Source organism: Catharus ustulatus, chromosome 8 (assembly GCF_009819885.2).
Source record: "Catharus ustulatus isolate bCatUst1 chromosome 8, bCatUst1.pri.v2, whole genome shotgun sequence".
Taxonomy (NCBI): Eukaryota; Metazoa; Chordata; class Aves; order Passeriformes; family Turdidae; genus Catharus; species Catharus ustulatus.
Window position 1 is genome coordinate 6,660,211 of NC_046228.1, and position 21,278 is coordinate 6,681,488.

At 42.4% G+C, this 21,278-nt stretch overlaps 1 protein-coding gene across 1 annotated transcript; it reads right to left on the minus strand.

Moving 5' to 3' along the window:
• Nucleotides 1–16,447: 16,447 nt before the first annotated feature.
• KCNK18 (potassium two pore domain channel subfamily K member 18) lies at nt 16,448–20,882 on the minus strand. Its single transcript, XM_033066670.1, has 3 exons — nt 20,666–20,882; nt 19,457–19,603; nt 16,448–17,259 (listed from the first exon to the last, which is right to left on the minus strand). The coding sequence occupies exons 1-3, from the start codon at nt 20,880–20,882 to the stop codon at nt 16,448–16,450; spliced, it is 1,176 nt and encodes a 391-aa protein (XP_032922561.1).
• Nucleotides 20,883–21,278: the final 396 nt, after the last annotated feature.

Consider the following 21,278-nt stretch of genomic DNA (forward strand, 5'->3'; position numbering starts at 1 on the left):
TATTCCTAATTTTCTAAATGAAATAATGATTTTTAAAATGTAAAACCTTTTTCCTGTTTTTTCTTAGACTGTCATGAAAGTATGTAGCAGATCCCTCTTAACTTTAAGGCACAGGAAACCCAAACCAAGGATCTGAGAATCAAATTCCTGTAATCCTCAGGAGTTCTGGAAATTCAAAATTCAAATCTTTATATTTCTACATAGTCATTGTTTTTTATAATCTGGACATCTGTATTCTGCTGTTTGCAGTGTCAGTTTGAATCCAATTGTATCTTGAGCATCTCTAGAATTTCACTTGCAATTAAATACTATGTTTTTCTTTCCATATGATTTCTCTTTGTCAAAAATAATCAGGTACCCCCACTTCTTTGCAAAAAAAAAAATTACCTCTGATTTATCTCTGCTAGAGCCTGCATCCACATGAAAGGAGCTTTCAATAGGCTGTCTCCATTGCCTCTATTTTCAAATCACAATATTTGCACAGACTGTCTCTTCACAAGAATAAATAAAAGAGAGAAAGCAAAGCAATAAAAGGAAAATTCGAGGATAAAAGAAATAATTTGCAATCCTAGTGAAGGCCAAAGCATCGTGCTACATCTTTGTTTTTCAGATAACCCAAACCAACTTCAAAGTTAGGTTCCAAAGGCAGGATCAATATCCATAGCAACTAATTGCGTTTGCTGCACCTGCTGGAAAGTGCAGTGTCCACGAATAGCAGAGTAACCAGGCTGCTTTAAATGGCAGAGCCTGGTGAGGGTGTGCCCTTGGGCACCTCTGTGCCAGCTTCAGGATGCTCCCCTGCTGATGCTCACACTTATGTTTTTAATAAATACGTTGTCCTTCGTCTTCTGCTGTTCTTGACACCAAAAATGTTCTCCAAAGAGGAATTAAAGGAACTCTGTTGTCCTCCCTCAGTCGATGAGTACAAAAATCCTGGCACAGTGACACAGAAATTGCTGCCTGCTTGACTTTAGGCAGGGCCACGTCCCCCTGGTGCTCCTGCATGCAGCTCTCCCTCTGCTGTTTGGAGTACAGTAATTTCACGATTATAAGCTGCACTGAGTATAAGCCGCACTTCCGGGTGCCAGCAACTTTTCATTCTTTGTCCATACATAAGCCGCACCTGATTATAAACTGTACATTACAATACAGAGTGTGATAAAAGGTATCTGTTCTATCACCATCTGTTGAGAGTGGGGGCAGTGATCCTTATCTCAATGGCAGATATTCTGCTAATGGGCCATCCATTGAAACCAGGCAGGGCATTGTTCTTTATCTTTTCACAACCCATCCTTCCTCCAGCCAGTCATCTTCTGCTCATGGCCATTGAGTCCCGCTGTGGGACTGATAAAATTACTGCATCCCTTTGGGAGCTGCTCCAGCCAGGGGGAAAGAGCCCAACATTTCTTACCAAGATAAAAACAGAGGCTTTGGGACACTAAGGGAGCCCCTTTCTCCACTGGACTCCAGAGGAAAACCGGATTTCTCCACATCACCACTGGAGCTCCGGAGGGAAACTGCACCTTGTACAGGAGCACTGCTCCAACTGAGCCACATCTGTCACTGCAGGAGGATGCAGCCACCATGGGATGGGACTGCTGCCAACACCCTGCCTGACGGGTGTCAGGCTGTACTCTGACTGTGTCAGGGTTTGCAGTTTGTCTCTTTGTAGTACTGTATTTCTATTTTAATTTCCCTAGTAAAGAACTGTTATTCCTAATTCCCATATTTTTACCTGAGAGCCCCTTGATTTCAAAATTATAATAATTTGGAGGGAGAGGGTTTACATTCTCCATTTCAAAGAGAAGCTCCTGCCTTTCTCAGCAGACACCTGTCCTCCAAACTAAAACAGCAACTTTTCATTCTTTGTCCATATATAAGCCGCACCTGATTATAAGCCGCACTTCCGGGTTCGGACCAAAATTTTCGTCAAAATGGTGCGGCTTATAATCGTGAAATTACTGTAACTAGATGTTACTCAGGGCAGGCGTTGCCTTTACATTCTTTGGTTATGCTGTGCATAACTTCCAGTGCTGGGCTGGGACTCCAGGCTCGCTCCACAGCAGAACCAACACCTCAGCAGGGACTGACCAACACCCTGTGCAGCACCCCTCTGTCAGACAGCACTGAGCACTTTGTGACTTTGCAGCCTGAGCATGACCTCCTAATTCCAAACAGCATTTCCATCAGCCACCCAGCAGTGCTGTGCTGGAAATGTTTACAAAAGCAGAACAATATCCTGTGGCTGGAACTTCTCCTTGTGGATATTGCACATGCAGAACACTCCTTCTTGGTGTTTATCTAATATTGTAATCCAGCTGAATTTCTTTGTGAGACAATAATGCATTCAGTCTAAAAGGCTGATAATATTAGAAACTCTTGTGTGTGTGGTTTAGTCCTATCTGACTGCACAGATAACATGCTTCTGTTCTATTTGTCAGTTTTATATACACAACTTGTAGAGTCAGAAAGAGAGCGGGGTCTGAAATGTATAGTGAAGATTATTGAACAGCAGCAAAGACATCTTTTAAATGTTACCATTTCCTTTCTGGGTCCTGTAAACCTTGCCAAAAATTGCCTATGGATATATGATCTTACTTAAAGCACACTGCTTTTGTGATAAGTGTTCAAAAGGTAACTCTGTGAAACAGTTCTTGCTCTTTTTAAAATTTGCTTGTCCCAAAAAATTGATAAATATTACTTAATACTCACCAAAATAATTTGCTTGCTCTGATACAACCCTTGAGCCTTTTGTTACAGCTTTCCAGCCAGTCTTTTCTAATAAGAGAAGCAACATTCATTGGGCAGATAGCAAAATGAATGCTTGGGCTGATTTTCTGTACGTGTCCAGCCCCTCTCCCTCCGTGTGTGAGCAGCCCTTCTGTTTTGTCTTGCTCTTATCTGACAATCAGCACTGCCTGGGAAAGCAGCCCCAAGTCACGGAGCCACAGCCACGGCTTGCACAAACGTGAATGAGGACACTGACAAAGCCCAGAGTAATAAATCTGTGTTGGGAAGATGGGTTTGGGTCAGTTTTCAGCCCTCTGTGCAGCCAGGATCTGCAGAGCAGCCCAAGGGGCTGATGCTGCCCTGGCCCCTCTCAGAAGCTCTCATTGCAAACCCAGGGTGCTCCATTCAACACTGATTTCTGCCCGGATTTCTCTCTGAAATGATGTGAGAATTGCCCTGGAGGAGGCAGGGGAACAAGAGGAGGGCAGACAGGGAGGACAGGGCATGGTGGCTGCTGTGTTTGCTCAGCCCCTGCTCTGTCTTCTCCTTCAAAAGCAAACATGGAGAAACCTGAAAGCTGCAGCACTGGGGGACAGCAAAAGGACAACAAAAGGGGCAGGAAAAGGGGAGAGAGCAATAGGGGAGAGCAATAGGGGAGAGCAATAGGGGAGAGCAATAGGGGAGAGCAATAGGGACAGCAATAGGGACAGCAATAGGGGCAGCAAAAGGGACAGCAATAGGGACAGCAATAGGGGCAGCAAAAGGGACAGCAATAGGGACAGCAATAGGGGCAGCAAAAGGGACAGCAATAGGGACAGCAATAGGGACAGCAATAGGGACAGCAATAGGGCCAGCAGCAGGGATCTGCACCATTCTCCCTCCTCCTCTCAGCAAGGCACACCAAGGTGGCACAGTCCCCTCCATGGCCCAGCAATGACACTTAGGAGCCTGTCACCCCTGGTTAACATCTCCTTTTCCTTCAGTTCCATCAGTGATCCCCAGGTACTGATGGCATGGCTGGCAGCCATCCTCTCTCCCTGTGCATTCCATTTCCTGCTCCATGCAGGGCAGGGAAAGTTCAGCATCCAGAGCAGCATTCAGAGGGGTGGTAAGGTCGGTGCTGTTCTGGGCTGGGGCTGTGGTGCAGGAGCTGACATTTTGTGTGTTCACATCAGATCTGCCTGCTGCAGTTACCATCAACCATGCCTACCAGGACTACAGGCTGCAATGATTCAGGTCCCCTGGCCTCTACCACAGGAACTTAAATTCCACTCAAATAACAGTAAGAGAAACTGGAGACATTTAAGCAGAAGTCTGGGCTGAGTATAAGCAAGGATGGAAGGGAACAAATAAAAGATTATCTGTCCTTTGAAACACCTCATCTTCCTGCCAATTCAAATATTGACTGGCTGCAGAATAGGAAAAATCACTGCTTGCAGTGAGATGGAAATGGCAGAGTTTGCTTCAGAGATAACCCAGGAAGTAAAAATTATGTTTGAAGGCTTCCAACAAAGACCAGGGCTCCAGAGCAGGAGAAAAAGGCACTGTGTGCCTTGAGGGAGATATCTCAGGGATGTTTTTTACTGTGAAATCTGAGTGAAGATAAAAATTTCACATCCAGAATGCACTGTGGAATTTAGTATTCATAGATTAGAATATCCTTGGTTGGAAAGGACTCACAAGGATCCCCAAGTCCAACTCCTGGCACTGCTCAGGGGTGACACCAGCTTTAAAGAGTGGTTGTGGAAACATCCTCCTTGCTACTTGTTTCCATGGACATGGTGGGAAATGCAGGGGGAACTGATCTGACTGAAGAGAAAACTCATGAATTCAGGATATCCTTCAACCAGATCCATTTCCTTTCTCTGTTTACAACTCTGAAATGCTTACAAACACCTTCCCACTGACTCCTGAAGGGATTACCCATCTCACACCACCAGCTGTACATGGGCTGTGCTTGCTGATATGACTTCAAGAACCCCCCTGTCTTCCAACACAGCCAGAGGTCAGCATTGTTCTGGCTGTGTTAGGGTCTGCTTTTAACATTATTTTAATTAGAGTGTGATGGATGGTGGTTTGGTTTGACTTTTCAAAATTTTTTATGTGCATCCAGTGATTTTTTTGTCAGTACAAGACAATAAATTTCCAAATAAGTCTGTCTGTCTGGGATGTTCACTTTTCTAATGCTAGAAAGGCCTGTAGAGATCAATTATGGGAACAAAGAATTAGAATCTAGCTCCTCCTCTGGTATTAATTAAATCTTTTATCCTATGGTGAGCAAACAGCATATTAGGCTTTGCCACAGTCCCTCAAAGGTATCATTACCACACTTCAATGGATGAGGGCAAATAAAGCCAAGGGAGGCTGTAATTTGCTTTGGGTCATTTTTCCAAATTGATGCAAAATAAAAACCAGAGATGAAAATGCCCTGCTGTACATCAGTTTCTCTTGCCATCACAGTGCTGCCCCCATGCATGCAGGGCACTGTGGCAGTGGTTTTGCCCTTCCTGGCTCTCCTTGCATGTCACAGGGGTTGCAAGGGACTCGGTTTTCACTGGCTGCCTCCCACATGGGCTGTGCTTAGGAACTGGCACTGCCAGCTCTCTGTCCCTGCTTGGGGCAGTGATCCCCAGGTCCCACTGCAGGGAACTCTTTTCACCTCCCGAGAGCAGCAGGGATGGGAGGGAGGGAACAGCCGCACTGTGGAGTCAGCAGAGCCAGATGTGGGGCTCTTAAATCTCCTGTGCCTCTGTTTGCCCATTATGGCCATGATTTAAAAATCTGAGATCTTGCAATGCTTCCTATATATTTTTTGTCTAAAAGGAATGTTAAAATAAGAACTGATCAAGGAGCATTTTAAAATCTGTGCTCTCTCTATGCAGATAAATACAGGGCATCAAATAAAATTATCTTTGTGGCCCCTTTCTGCTCTGTTCTGTATAAATTTTGTTATTCTTTCCCTCCTAAACTTCATTCATATGCCCCTCCTTTTAAGTCCCCAGCTAACAATCCCACTGTTGCCAATGTCGCACAGAATTTTCTAAGGCATTCTCTGGTTCGAACGCTGCAGAACAAACGGGAGGATCTGATTCCATCTCAGCCGTGCCATCTGGTGGCTCTGGGCTTCCCGGAGGAACAAGGTCTGCTTGCACCATCTAGTGGCTTCAAATAACCGAGCCGAAGGGATTTTCTGTTTCCAGCACACATCCCGACAAGCCTGAATAATTACAATACAAATGAGGCATTTGCAATTTCAGGTAACTCTAAGTGAACACAGAGAATGCAAAAAGCAAACTCACCTCCACGGATAAAATGAGAATTTTATCTTAATCAGTTCTTTCACCCCACACACGAATTTTATTTACCATTAACACCATGCTAAGCCCCCCCCCCAAAAAAAAAAAAAACAAACAAAAAAAAAACCCCAAAAAAAAAAAAACAAAAGCAAAATCCTTAGAAATAAAACAGGGAAGAAAGTTCTTCCTAAACATTACAACAGAAAGCATCTGTCCAATCTCACTTCCAGGTTCGATATTATGGAGTTCAGGCTGCGATCATTATCACACTCCTTCCTTTTGCAGCTGCTTAAGAACAGTTTTGCTTTCCTCCAGAGAGAAGCAGAGCTGTGAAAGCAGAGCTACAGAGAGAGTGTCTCATCACTCTTATGGAGTGAATGGAAAGAAAAGCATCTCCAAAGACTTCAGAAGTACAGCTGGAATGACAGGAGCTGCATTAATGACAGAGTCACATTAAAGGTCTTTGGGTTTTCACTGAAGAAAATAAGTTTTTCAATTGTTGCCAGTCCCTCTGAGTGTGGGAATTTACCTGAGCTAAGCAAGCAGCACCTTGTTCTCTCACATGCAGATCCATGGTCGTGCCAGGGGATGGAAAACCTCCAGGGAGAGAGAAGCACTTGGCTGTGAAGTTCCAGGTTATGTTTAATGGATGGCTAAAGATTTCTTAAATACAACTGATTCTTTCCTCAAGACAGCATTATATGCATAGAAAGTAGAATACATCCACTGTGAAACACACAACCTGCTAAACCACCTGCACAGAATTCTTTATAAATTATATCCTTCACTCAGAACAGCCTTTGAGTCATGTTAGAACAGAAGCACATTGTGGTTTGGAAAACCTTTCTAGGAGTTGAGGCACTTGGAGCTTGCCATAAAGTGTTTGTTTTAGGACCTTTCAGGAGCCTCTTTGGTTAAAAGGCTCTGGGACTTTCAGAGAATGTGAGCTCGAGCAGACAAGTTTTTATGCATATTGTTTTCCTCTTGTAAATACAAATTTAACATCTCTTCACTCACTGTGTCCTCTGGGACTGAAAAAAAAAATTTATAAAGGCAAATAGTGCAGAGAGGTTATCCCTGTGTTAATCTTGCAGGAAGGAGCAGGGGTATATTCTCCAATCTGCAGGGACCCAGAGCCCTCTGTGCAGAGCTGAAGGAATGGAAGGATGCACCTTGCTTTGCTCCAGAGACCCAAACAGGCCTGCAGAAGTGAAGGGAGGGCTCTCCTATGCCCAGGAGTTCATCCTCTCCCAGGTTTGACAATTATAACCTACCAGACCATTTGTGCATTGCCCAGCTCTCTCTCAGACATTATAATCTGCTTTGCCTTTGATTTTCTTTCTTTTTCATTAAATCATGTTGTTTCAAACCCTTCTTGCTATGAAGCCTCTCTTCCAGCTGAGCATCTTTCTGTACCATTTGGACAAATATTTCAGGGAGTGAGCCAGGAAGGCTCTGAATTGAAGCATCTCCTGTAAGGGTCTATTAGTGTCTCAGTATCTTCTCAACAATAACAAGCATTTAAGTGTGGTTACTGTCCTGACTGATCTCTTTTCTGCACCTGTTCCAGCTTAGTTCCAAGGTAATTCTTGCCTGTGAACAAGTGATGCTCGTGGACCTCTGATTCTTTTACTATAAATCACTTAATCTGGGCAATATAATAATATGACTCTAAACACTCCTATGTAAGCACTTCTCTGACACACATGCCTTCTAGTCCAATCCATAAAATGTGATGATGATTTGAAATTTTGCAAGTTTATCACATTTTTCACTCTAGAGGGGGGGAAAGTGATTTCCTCTGTCTGTGCTTGTCCAATTTTGGCTGTGCTGGATTACATCACTCTTCCAGCTTCCCAGGCAGCTTCAAGGACCTTGAACAAGAGCTTCCCATCATCATGAAAACTAAATTTATATCTGAAGGCTGACAAAACTCATGCTTTCCTCAGTATTCAGAGTTATCCAAGAGATTAATCAGTAAAGATATTTATAAATGCCATTTATAAAACCCATTTATAAACCCAAAGGCAATGCATTGGTTGGGCATTCCCTGATTGATTGGCCAGCCCCAAATGCCCCCCGAGCTGGAGCACAGCTGGTGGGGTGAGGTGGCACAGCTGGAGCAGGACAGATGAGCAATGCAGACACTTCCCGTGTCATGAAACTTCATGGTGTGCAGGAGGCTTCTGCATTCACAGCCTCCTATTTCACTGAGCTTCTTCTTTTTTGAAATACACCACAGCTGCTTCACAGATCTACTCAATCACCCAGTGACACATACTTGTGCACGTGCCATAAGGAGGTTTCTCTTTCTTGCTCAGCCAGGACAGGCAGGAAGTGATAAGGGCTGCTTTAGTTTACACTCTGCAGCAGGCATGCAGCTAGAAACTCTCAGATAAATGGGAATTTTAAGTCCTTATCTAAGATGCTCCAAGGAACTGCTGTAATAAAAATAATGAGCTCCAGAAATAATAATTATTAACAGAATCAAAGAGCCCGACCCCAATCCCATGTTGGGTTTATAATTTCATTTTTTTTTCTGATTTTGACAGAGTGCTTCCCTTGATACTGCTGGAAGTGTAATCAGAGTCAGGGACCAAATCTTTTGGCCTCCTTATTTATAATTGAGCTGCTCTGAAAGGTTGTATAGCCCCATGGTGATGCTATCCAGAGTAAAAAGCAGGTGAGATCTTTAGATCAAAGCAGCATTTGCCAAAGCCAGCCACTTCAACTCCTTCTGTGTGAAGTGATAGGCAGGAGAATTTTACAGGAAGAGACTCCCTAATGGTTTTTTATGACACCTTTTTCCAAACATTAGAAACTCTGAGAGTTTCTAGCATGGTTTCCCGTTCCCATCAGTAAAAGCTTATAATTGAGCAAATAAAATACCTGACTCTCAAAACACTGGACTTCAATTACACTCAAGTCAAAGTGTTTATTGGAACATCATCCCTAAAATCTATTTTAAAGTCACCTGGGGGCTGGGTTTAATGACTGCCTTAGCTGCTGTGTTTATAGTGTTGTCATTATTGATGCTGCTGCTTCCCTTTTAATGGAAAACAAAGCCACAAGAGGGAATGTATCCAGGCTAGTCCATGGAAGAAGTCAATCTCTGACCCATGGCAGGGTGAGCCTTGTCCCAGGGAACATCTCAGGCCCTGCCTGAGGATCCAGGGGTGTGCTGAGCCTTTGATGGGAACTCACGGGGCTCTCTTCAAAGCCAATGACAATGGCAAACATAGCCAAAAAATCTAATTAATGAAGACATGACTGATTATATAGGTATAAGACACATCTTCATTTTGTCTGGCTTTACCAAGAAGAATTTGGATTTATTGAGAAATTTCCTTTTCTCCTGAGTCTGTAACCATGTCCTGATTTCAGGTCAGTGCTGCTGACCTGGAAAAATATCTATCCTTTCAAGAGGAAAAAAAAACAAGTATCAGTAATTTAGGCAGGTTTTTGTGGGAAAAAGCCTTCCCATGCAAGAACGTTAGGCATGAAATGGCTCTTCTAAAACCAGGATCAAAGTGATTAATGGCAAAACATATTCTATTTGTCACTTCTCTCCAAACCTGGTTTTTCTAAAGCACTGTGAGCTTTGCCATGGATATCAAGAAGCTCAGCATTCAGACCACCTTTTCTTAAAAAGCATTTATAAGTGTTTTTTTAGAAGGCAAACACATGTACCATGCCAGTCCTTAATCTCTTTGAGCACAAAATGTGTTCATTTCCTTGGCAGAGAAAATTGCTGTAAAAACCATTTGGCAGTGTACTTTTCTTGCAGGGAAGACAGAAAAGAGGTGTGTTGGCTGTCAAATGTTAGCCAAGCATTCACTATTTACAGACCCATTCAGAAAATCAGACTTCTTAGCACAGTAAATTATGTCCTGCTTTAAACTCCAAGGAAAATTCATGAGCCTCCATTTGCTCTCTTCTTTCCAGGTAGTACAAGGCTGTCTTGTCATAAGGCTATTTAAACTATTTAAACAGCATGGGAGGACCACAAACAGCTTTGTCTTTCAGGTCCTTCCCTTCTTACCAACATAAATGGTTCATCTCACAGAGTCATTCAAAGGTGGAATTGTTAAAGTCTTTCCAAAAGCTCTCTCTTCACCATCAACATTTTGTGGTTCAGCCAAAAATACCACTCTACACTCAGATTTGCTTTGAAAACACTTGCAACTTTTGGCTGGCTAGTGTGTTTGGAGCATCATCCATTAAGCATCAGTGGAATCTAGGCTGTGAGAGCTCTCCTGAGAGTTTGGATGGTTGTGTGAGCAATAAACAGCCTAAAACCATGTGCATTATCAAGCTGGTGAGCAGAAGGTTTAATACAGAACTGAATTCCCCAAACTCCCGAATTCCTTTAGCAGCAGCTCTTACTTTCCACAAGGAAATTATAAGGTGGGGAAAATATTAGAAAGTGTGCCCACAGTCAGAACCCCAGGCTCCAGCTCTGGTACTGCTTCTCAAATCTTTTTGCCACGTGTGACAAGACAGTGAACTCGTGGCTCTCCCCCACAGGGCACAGATCAGAGCACGATGACAGTCTGCAGTGCACAGCACATCAAGGGACTTTCTTCCAGCAGCACATCAAGTACACTGGCAATTTTATATGCTGATTTTGTGGTGTTCTCTCACTCAGTTTTCCTGTTCACACTGGAATTTGTGGAAGCAGATAATGTAATGAATCAATGTTGTTAGACAGCATCGTTACCCTGATTTCTCATCAGTAGATGCTTAACACAGAAATTCATTTTTCACTGTCAAATTTCTACTCTTTTATTCTTTCTTTGCTTTCATTTCCCTTCTTGCCCATTGCTTTCCATTTCCTCTGGACTTTAGTGCATCCTGAAAATGCACAGACATAAAGTTTTGTGCACAAAGACCAGTGTTGGATGGATTCTGTCTCCGGCCAGATACTGAGAGCTTCATCAGTTTGAAAAAGCCTGAACTAACCTCAAAAGAACTACATTTTATCTACTCAAAGACTGAATTTTTAACTCAAAGGAAAAAAAAAATAAAAAAGGCTCAGATTCACATGCAAACCCAAAGCACACAACCAACTAACATTTGTTCAAGCACTTCCCAAAACTCTCTAATGAAAACCACGTGCAGACAATCAGTTATTGGCACGTACCAGCAATGCATTCATGGACTTCACTGCTCATGAAGGTTTGCACTTAGACCTCAGACTGCTATCCTAAAAACATTGGCTTCATATATGAGAGATCTGCTGTCTTCACATGGCTGTGATTTGCTGTATGAGTGATGGAGAAATTCGTCGTACTTCTGCCACTATCTATGCCTGTGTCCTTCAACACAGAGAATTGAAATTTATCCTGAGCAACCTGATCTCCCTTGCTCTGTGTGTAACTGCAGGCTGCCCTGTTGGATGGCTTGAAAAATATTTTTTCTACCTTATAAGTGGTGCATAAGGTAAAGACTTAAATTGGTGTTAGAATATAGCACCTCCCAGCAGAACATGCTGAATACAGCCTGTGGAGTTGCTTAGTAATAGCAATAATAGCAATTTAAAAAAAAATTGTTGTATTTACATATAAAAATAATAATTTTTCAAAAAGTGTTTGATTTATGAAAGCCAGGTTAAATGATAAGACCCATCCTTCTGGGTTCACAAAACATTCACATTGCATGCAACAGCCACACATGCTACATTTGGTGCTCCCTGTGGTCTGCAAATGAGGATCACAAGGTATGCTGGCAACCTGGAAGCGAAGAGGACTGCAGGGACTGCTCCCAGCTGGAGTTCCAGCCTTTGCCTCTGCTGAGCCTGCCACCACACATGCAATTAGCATTCATTATATGGCAGTGTTTTTATGATGTGGGTGCATCTCCACCTGGAACAAGTTGAAAAAGCATAAAAGCCATCAAAGTGTTATCAGATGTTATTAATGTTGAGCCCACTAAAATCTGGACCACATCTGAACTACTGGCACACAGATGACAAGTCCTACATCCCATTAAGAATTTCCTGAGTCCTCAGACATACTGCTCATGCAAAAGATGCTTCTGAACAAAATGCCATTCTCTGAATGACAAAGCAGAGGATAAGAGGAATGTTTCTGATGGTTTCATTATTGGCCTTTCAGTCCAGACCCTGTATCTTCTTTCTGACACTGTCTTATCTCTCAGGAGGATTCCTTGCACAGACTTTCTGCCCTGCTGTGGCTGCTGGTGGTGAGACCTGTGCCAGATCCCATTATCCATAACAACTGTGCTGGTTTAAGAAGGGCTCTCCAACCAAGTTGGCTGCACAAACCTCCCCAAGCCAGAGGAACCACCCCCCTCTGTATTTTCAGTCTCAAGCACCTCTTCACCATATTTATATCTACACAGAAAATGGCTTTTTCCTCCACCACTGCTGTTTATCTCCTTCTAACCCTTCTGCCAAAAGATTGCTTTCCACTCCCTCCACTCATTCCTCCGTGGTTCCCCTGTGATTCCCACTCCAGGAATACCCTGCCCTCTGCTCCTGAGTGCTCGTGACAGCTGCCATCTTGGCCCAATCAAGGGTGATTGATCCAGCATCCTTCAGCGTCAAGTGCATTTGATCTGTAAAGCTCTCCAGCTGGGGCTGTAATAACTCATATCCGCTGTGGGTTACACATCAAGCAACTCTTTCCCCATCAGTCACGTCTTTCCTGATAGAAGAGTTCTTCTGTGAAGCCCTTCACATCTAACCCACCATCTCATGCAGATTGTGATGGGGAAAATTTATGAAAAGCAATATTTTGTACTGCTTTGAAGCAAAAAATGCTGATCTCCATGTCAATGTTGTTGAATAAAAACTTCTGTGGGCAGAGACTGTGAATTCTTCCAGGATTTAGTCCATGATAAGAACAGTCAAATCATAAATATTTATGCACTAAATGAGCCATTACTCACTACTTTGTTTCATTTTCTTTAACTCTGTGACTATATTTACAATATTTACACGCAGAGCCTGCTCTGCAATGTGAGCTGCTGCTGTCACTGCCAGCCCAAGGCTGCTCTGCCATCTGGAAACTGGCTCCCAACCCTGAGAGTAAGAGAACCAGGCCCAGACATTCCTGTTTGTGTGGAATCACTATTGCAGTGCACCTGAGCAGAAGGCATAAACACATTTTTACACCTGACAATGCAATTGTGTCCAAATCTCCACCCTCTTTTAGGCTCATGGCAAAAGCCAAATGACCACATTATTTCACTGAAGACTGGCTGGGTAGCGTTGTGTTGCTGTTGTGTTGTTTTGTGTTGTGCTTGTGTTGTGTTTGTGTTGTGTGTTGTGTGTTGTGTTGTGTGTGTTTGCTGTTGGTGTTGTGTTGTGTTGTGTTGTGTGTGTTGTTTTGTGCTGTGTGTTTGTGTGTTGTGTGTTGTGTTGTGTTGTTTTGTGTGTTGTGTTGTGTGTGTTGTGTGTGTGTGTTGTGTGTTGTGTTGTGTTGTGTTTGTTGTTGTTTGTGTTGTGTTGTGTTGTGTGTGTTGTTTTGTGTTGTGTTTGTTGTGCTGTGTTGGTGTGTGTTTTGTGTGTTGTGTTGTGATGCTGTTGTGCCCTGTGTGGTGTGTTGTTTGTGTTTGTGTGTGTGGTGTCGTGTTGTGTGTGGTGGATGTGTTGTGGTTGTGTTGTGTTTGTTTGGTTTTGTCTGTATATTGTGTATTGTCTTGTGTTGTGTTGTCAAAATCACAATTTTTGGTGATATGTCTTGCACAGTCAGACTGAACTGGTTTGTCCACCTGTCACACAAATATGAAACTAAATATCCATTCAGGCTTTAGATTTGCTGAGTGTTTTTTTAGCTCTATAATATGTTTCTATGCACTACAGGCATGGAAATCAGAAATCAGAACAGGATGGACAGAATGTTTTCTGTCTCTGATAGCAGGTTGCAAAGGAAGAAAACAAGGACAGCAAAATCTGTAGAGAGGTTTCTCCTCATCTCCCAATTTAGAACTCAACGATTACTGAGCCAGAATTGTTATCTTTGGATTTAATTGTTTTTAAAGTTTTTCTTTCATAGTTTTGTCCCATCTCTCATTGATCTAATGGGAACTTTTAATTGCCACATTCTCCCACGACAAAGGGTATCTAAGGTTTAATTATATGCTGTGTGAAGCACCATTTTCTCTTCTTTCTGTTTCTTTTCTTAAGCCTGTCACACGTGGGATTCATTTGTCAGCCCAAGCTCTCACAATGAGAGACGCTTGAAAATTATTCCATCATTCCTTCTTTCCCTTCTCTGAGCCCTTGTAATGTTACACATCTCTCCATCAGTCTCTCACCTCTTCCCAGAACAGAGAGCTACTGTACATATCCTGTATGAAAGTTGTTCCCTATTTTTGTTCATCCTTTACCCTGGGCTATAAAGTTTTTTCCAAATTTACACATCCTTTGGGAGGTGAAGGACCAGAGCTGTCCACAATATTCAACAGTCAGGTGCATTATTGATTTATGGAGGGGTAATGGTTATGTGAGTTGTTCCCTCTCCTTCTACAAAATCAATTTTTATCCCCCTTAACTGACAAATTCTATACAAAAGAAAGCTGTTTACTGCCATCCCTTGGTCATAACTAGAATGATTTGGTGCAGAATCCCTATTGTAAACCCAGCCAAAATTCCCTAAATCCATAAAGTAAATGGGAAGGTATTAAGGTAGTGTGCCAATGAGAAATATGTAGGGTATAAATTCAGGATTAACTGCTCTCCATAAATGAGACCCTGCTGATATGACAGAAGCAAATTAAATTCCATAAATTTATTTACCAGTTATTAAAAATGCTGACTGGTTTAGAATATCCCAAGGAAAACCTTGAAGAGTAGGAAATGCAGTTGTCTGATCCAAAGCCCGTGATATCATCTAAGTCCTTTCATTGTTTCCTGAGAACTTTGACATGGTACTGAAGTTCTACACTGGTTTTAATCTGAAAACACAAAATTGAGTAACATGAACGCAGTGACATGAACAGAAGGACTTGCTACGTAAGGCCAAAATCACAGCAAACATGAGAGTTAACTGAGGTTTCTTCCAGTTCTGTAGTTTTTATTTTTATTCTTATAAAACACTTTTCTATTTGCTATCAGTCATTATATATCTTGCATATCATCAATGCTAAATTTCATCTAATTATTGATAAGAACTGAATACATATTGGAGTGTAACAGACATAAGACGGCATGTAAATATTCTGAAAACCTCAGCTCCTATTGGTAAATCTGTTAATGGAGAATATTGTACATTCTGTCATAATCAAGCACTTTTTATCATCTACAGATGTTCACACTCAGTGGGCATGCATATCATCTATGAGTTAAAAGGTGGTTAATTAAAGTTAGTGGTTTCTTTTATATAAATTATATATTTTTATTCTAAATTATTGGTTTAATTGAAGTTGACAATTATTGACAATTCAAATTATTAATAGTATAAGCAAAATCTTGAAGAAACAACATTATTCTCATTGTAATGTGCTCCACAGTTATGTAATTACAGGATCCTCCCCACATCCAGTGAAGCAGGTGGGCTTTTCCTTCCACAGGTGTGTCAAGGAGCTCCCAGAAGTGGAGTAGTCTGTGCAGAGTGAAATGTGGGTGAGGACTGGGGATTTCTGGGGTTGGTGTTGAAGTTCTGGAGCTTCTCCTTCAGCAGCAAGGACGTGGAACCTCACTCCAGGGCTGCAGCCAGTCCAGGTTTGCTCTGCCTTCCCCAGACACCCCCAGGAGCAGAAGTTGCCATGAGCACCTGGGCTCCATAGGACAGGCACTGACTCCAGGCTGAGCACAGACGTGGTGAATCACCATGGAACAGGAGTGCTTCAGCCCTGAGCACATGAGCAATTCTCTGACTGGCTTCTGGACAGATGACACAGATGGAAAATATGTTGTCCTTCCTCGCCATGGAGCATTTCCCTGGCTTGTGCAAGGTGTGGTGGTGGCCACACACAGCAGCTGGGTCCGTTCCTCTCCCCCCCCAGCTCTCTCTGATGGTGAGTAGCAGGGTGTCACAGCTCAGGACAGACAGCCACAGCCAAGCTGGCTGCAGAGAAGGTGGCAGGACAGCACCCCCAGGAGATCTGGGCCTTGCTTGGACAAGTACTGAAAACAAAATTCCTGAATTGGCTTGCAGTGGGAAGGGGACAGAAAGGCTTCTTTGAAAAATACGTAGGGAGAACTGGCAGGGAGAGCCTTCAGCTTCTTCTTCATCATGCAGCATCTTTGATTATTTAGGACAAGTGACCCTTTGGAAAGTACTCCCTGGAGATGCCTTCACCAAGTGCCTCCAGAGGTATTCAACCATTTCACAGTCATTTCTCAGAAGAAATCAGATTAAAATGGCACCTGCCAGCCCAAGGCACAAACGCACGGAACAATTTCATTGTGTTGCTGTGGCCAATGCTGACAAGTGAAGGAGAAATGACTGTTGTTACTTTGGATATATCTTCTTTGATGGCAGATTTTTCTCTGCACAAAATGAAATCACCTTTTTATACAGAACAATTAAGCGGTCTTGGCCCAGCTTAAAAGCAATGAAGACAATTTCCATGCCGATGATAATGTAGAGGGAAAAAAACAAGAAAAACTTGGGATGTTCTAGTTTTGTATCTCCAAATCCAATAGTAGTCAAAGTGATAAAGCAGAAATAAAAGGCTTCCTGAAAATCCATATTTTTTTCCCACTTTGGAAGAACAGCAGCTGCACAGGAGATGTACACGAAGATAACGAGCACCATCAATACAATGGGCACATCTAGTTTTTCTAACTCTTTTCCTATTTTGTCAAAATTCTTGATTACTCTGGACACCGTCTTTTCCCTGGCTAGTTCAGGACATGAACTCCATCTCTCCATGCTTTTATTTCTCACTGGTTGTGTGTTTTCATTCTCCCTGGCAATTAACATTTCAAAAAGTTCCACGTTGCGATATTTGACCGACCCCTGTTTCACACCTGCCTGACTTCTCAGCAATTCCATAATCGTCAGGGGCTCATTGACGACTATTTTAGAGTGTGTCCTGCATTTCAGTTCATTCCTTTTGCAACATGTGGATCCAGAACAGAGTTTAGAGGCAAGAATTTTTGACTGAAGTTCCCTGAACTCGTTGTAAGATTTGGATAAAACAGTTGCAAGGATGTCTCCCATGTCTGTCAGGACCAAGAACATCAGAGGGATCCCAAATAAAGCATATAACATACAGAGATACTTCCCAATCCGTGTCACAGGATAGGTATTACCATAACCTTGAACAAGAAGGGGAAGAGAGAAGGGAAAGAGAGACATGTGATACTTAAAATGGTAGCAGAAGATATGCCCTTTCTCTAAATCCAATTTGGGTATTTGTATTTCCTTCCTCTAACATATTGGATATGAAACTCAAATTGTAAGTCAGTGCTTTTCTATTGTAGTGGGAGAAAACGCTGGTATTATAGTAACTGTATTAAATTTAAACAACCATTTTTTCTCATCCTTCAGAAGACATTGAGTATTTCTTCTCTGCCTTCAGAAACGCTGTTCTTTCCTAGATGAGCTTCTGGGCCAAGTACTTAGCCTGTAAGATTATTAGCTCATATGCTGAGGTATTGTTTCCTTCATTTTTTCATCCATTTGTGTTTTCACGTGTGGCTGCCACAGCCTTTGGTCTGAACCCAGCCTCAGTCCCTGCTTTGCTGTGAGGCACTGAAATACCCTTTATTCTTGGTCAGTCTCTTCCCCACAGGCTAACTGGGAATGCTAAACTTTACTGTTGAAGCATTTGGGGAAGATTATTGTTGTTATTGCACAGAGTTATGTTATTTATTCTTTCTTAGTTGATTTCTGTGCATTAAAATACCGTGACAAGTTTCCAGGCTTAAAAATTATCCTGAGCTTAAATTTAGCTATCCAGAAATCTATCCTAGCTGAGCGGTGAAGAGATGGCAGTTCAGACCATCAAACTTCAGGCTAGTTGTCTCAATTCTCCCAGAAAATTCAAGGTAGATAATTTGATTCTATCCCGAGGTGATTTAGCAGTTCCTAACACAGCAAATAACAAACCCACCGCAATGGAAATAGCCACCTATTCCATCTATTAGCAGCAAATATTCCAGATTTTTTACTGATCCCAAAACTCAGGTCAAAACTGAGGAAGATGTATTGATACTCAGTGCTATGAAGGCAGAAAGTACCAGCAGTTTAGAAATAAATATATTGGGTTGGTGTGTATGGGGGCATTTGTCAAGTCTCATGTCAATGGTAAATACACCCAGGGAAGACATTTCCAACATTTTGCTTTTCATCAGTTTGCTGAAGTCAAAGCTTTCTGAGAAAACATCCCCTTTGAAAAGTTCTTGGCTGCTGTGTCTGTTTCAGGCAATATTCACAGGGATGAGGATTTTGGTTGCATCCCGAGCGTGTCTCCAACCACCCAGACTTCTGCTTTCAAGCTGCAAGAAGCTGAGTTTGAGCAGGCACTCACCTAAGAGATGAGAGTGTGAGGTTCGAGCTGTGACAAGCACACAGGAGCTCTGAGCCCATCAGCTCTCACACTGCTCCCTGTGTAGGATAAGCTCTTTTTTAAGGTTCCTTTTTCTTTTCCAGTAAGATGCATACCCATGCTTGAGCATGTCCTACTGCAGAGGAGAAATGTCTTTGCAATTTGATACAATGCTGTGGGAATATTTCCCATCCAGCTTTGATTATGACAAATTTGGATAGACAGTGCCTGTACTTGCCAGCATTTGAGAAAGATTAACAAAAGGATAAAAGTGGCTTTGGGAATGAGCATGAGGAGTTGTATTTAGCAATGCAGAGGGAGCCAAAAGCAGAGCAGATGTTTCTATTTGATCTAGGTCCTCCTTTGAAATATGAAGTCAGACAAAGATTTCAAAGGTGTGACTTAAACACTATCATGTGCTGTTAACCCTGAGAAATGTGAACACCATGGTTAATTACAGAACCACAGATTAACAAAACTGAATTAGACATAAGTAACTGAGAAGCAGCTGAAAAACAATATATGCATTATGAATTACCTTTTTCAGAGAAGAAAACATTACTCAAGAGGACACACAACAGTGGGAAGGATAAGGTTTGACTGAAAAAATGGAGATTTCTTTTTAGTTCAATAGTTCTGTGCACATCATACATGAATACATATTATAGTATATATATATAATGGTGCAGTTAATTAGTGTGTACCATCCCTAGTTACTAAATTCTGACTGATTTCTGTGACTCAGCTATGTCTCTGCAGTCTGTGTTTGCAGAATTACTTGCAGACTCATCATCAATACTCAGGGAAAATATTCAAGGGGATTTGGGCTTTGGGTTTAGAAGGGGTGATTTTGTTTGTTTTTTGTTTGTTTGTTTAGCATGGGTTTAAGTCTCTGGAAGAAATGCATTACAGAAAGCAGCAACAGGAATTGATTCTGAAGGGAGTTACTTTACCTCTGTACTTACCCACAGTTGTGAATACTGTGCAGCAAAAAAAGAGAGATCCAAAGAAATTCCACCTATCTGCTGGGTTGATGAACCAGACTGGGTCAGCAGTGTTGAAAAGATCATGAATGTTCTTCTTCAGCATGTTCTCATTTTCTGTCACGTTATCTGTCACAGTCACAGCAGGAGCACAGTGAGTGTTTGCAGACCCGCCTGTTACTCCAGTGAAATGTACTCCAGCTGAGGATTTGCTCATATTCTCTTAAAAGATAAAAAAATTCACCTTCTCACCCTCCCCTCTGAAGGCTTTCACTCCCACCTCTGAAAAAATCAGGTGGGTCCAGTGGCTTTGGTGAATAAAAACACAAGGAACAAATAAACATAAATATAAAGAAGCAGGACAAGATGTTTGAATAATCAGCTTCCACCCTGAATGTCCTGTTTAATTTTGGACTTCCCAGGAGATTAGTCTTCTTTTGACCCAAAGACACTAAGAAATGTGGGATCAACAGTAGGCAACAGATATGAAGCACTTGGATGTCAGTGCCCATTGCCCTGCTGTGAATCCCAGAGCCTCCAACCCTTCTTCCTCCTCCCCATGGCTGAGCCTTACTTGAAAGGAAAATATTTACATTATTTAATTGCCCAAAACAGATCATTGTGTCAGCACAGCTACCTGAGGGAAACTCCAAGCCCAGGCACAAGCCCCATCACAAATCCAGGAGGGTTTCTAACCCTTCTTTTCTCCTCTACCCCCTCCAGTCAGCATCACTGGGTCTGGGGTGCAGAACTGCACCTGTCTGAGCATCCCATCACCAGAGGGCTGGTAGGGAAGCTCAGAGCAGGGGAGAGGGAGCTGAACAAACTTTGTGACAGAGAGGATTCAGCCCCCAGCAAACTGAAGGAAATACCACAGGAATCTCAGCTGCTCGTTAAGAACCTGAGCAAAAGGTAACCTGGCAAAGGGGGAACACAGGCATGTCAGGAAAAGTCTTTCCAGGCAGGAACACAGGGGCTGGGGAAGCTTGCAATCAAAAATCACAGCTAAGGAGGAAAACAGCAGTCATTAGCTAGGCAGATGGAAAATCCTGTCTGCAGGGTCAGCTGTTTGTATTTTGAATGCTTTAAAAGCAAAAAACAAAACAAACAAAACAAAAAAAACAAATTAAAAAAGCAAAAGAATTAGTGTGTCCCTGTACAGTTAATTAATTTTGAAATTCCAGTACATACCTGATAAGTTTCTGGCGAGGTACGTCAGGTTCTGCAGAAATATTCTGTATTCTTTACTTTCAGTAACCTCCCGGGTACCTTCAATGTGGGAAAACATGAGAGCCCCAAGAAAAGCATAGATGACAAGAGACAGAATGAAGCAGGCATGAGGAAACACTGCCCAAAATATTTTTTTACATGTCGTTTTACCTCGCAGAGGCTGTGATGTTGTTGCCATCCTAAGCTCGTCTTGGTTTTTTTTTTTTAATATATAATTTTGTGGAGAAGACACAGCTTTTAGAAAGAAAGATGAGGATGTAAAAGCTTTTGCAGCCACGAAAAGCTTCTCCTGTGAAAACAAGGATTGTTCTGCCTCAGGCTTTCAGATCACATGTCTTTATAAGTGAAGATTGCACTCCAGTCCCCACAGAAGGAGCACAACCGATCAAACCCTGCAATACTTCTCAGTTGACGCCACGCCACTCTATCCCTGAATTATTATAGATCAGCACTGTAATGCACATGGATCACCAGCTCCTATCAGCTTCCATGGCTGGAGACAACTCCTGCCTGATGTTTCTTCTCCTGAACAACAGTTTCCCATTGATAAAGCAGAAACACTTCCAGCTCCCAG

What these genes read in the sequence shown, in the direction of transcription:
- KCNK18 (XM_033066670.1), bottom strand. Translation starts at nt 20,882, where the DNA reads ATGGCAACAACATCACAGCCTCTGCGAGGTAAAACGACATGTAAAAAA. An exon ending in CCTCGCCAGAAACTTATCAG is followed by an intron (nt 19,604 to 20,665) that starts GTATGTACTGGA and finishes TGACTGTGACAG; the next exon opens with ATAACGTGACAGAAAATGAG. An exon ending in CACAGTATTCACAACTGTGG is followed by an intron (nt 17,260 to 19,456) that starts GTAAGTACAGAG and finishes TTCTTGTTCAAG; the next exon opens with GTTATGGTAATACCTATCCT.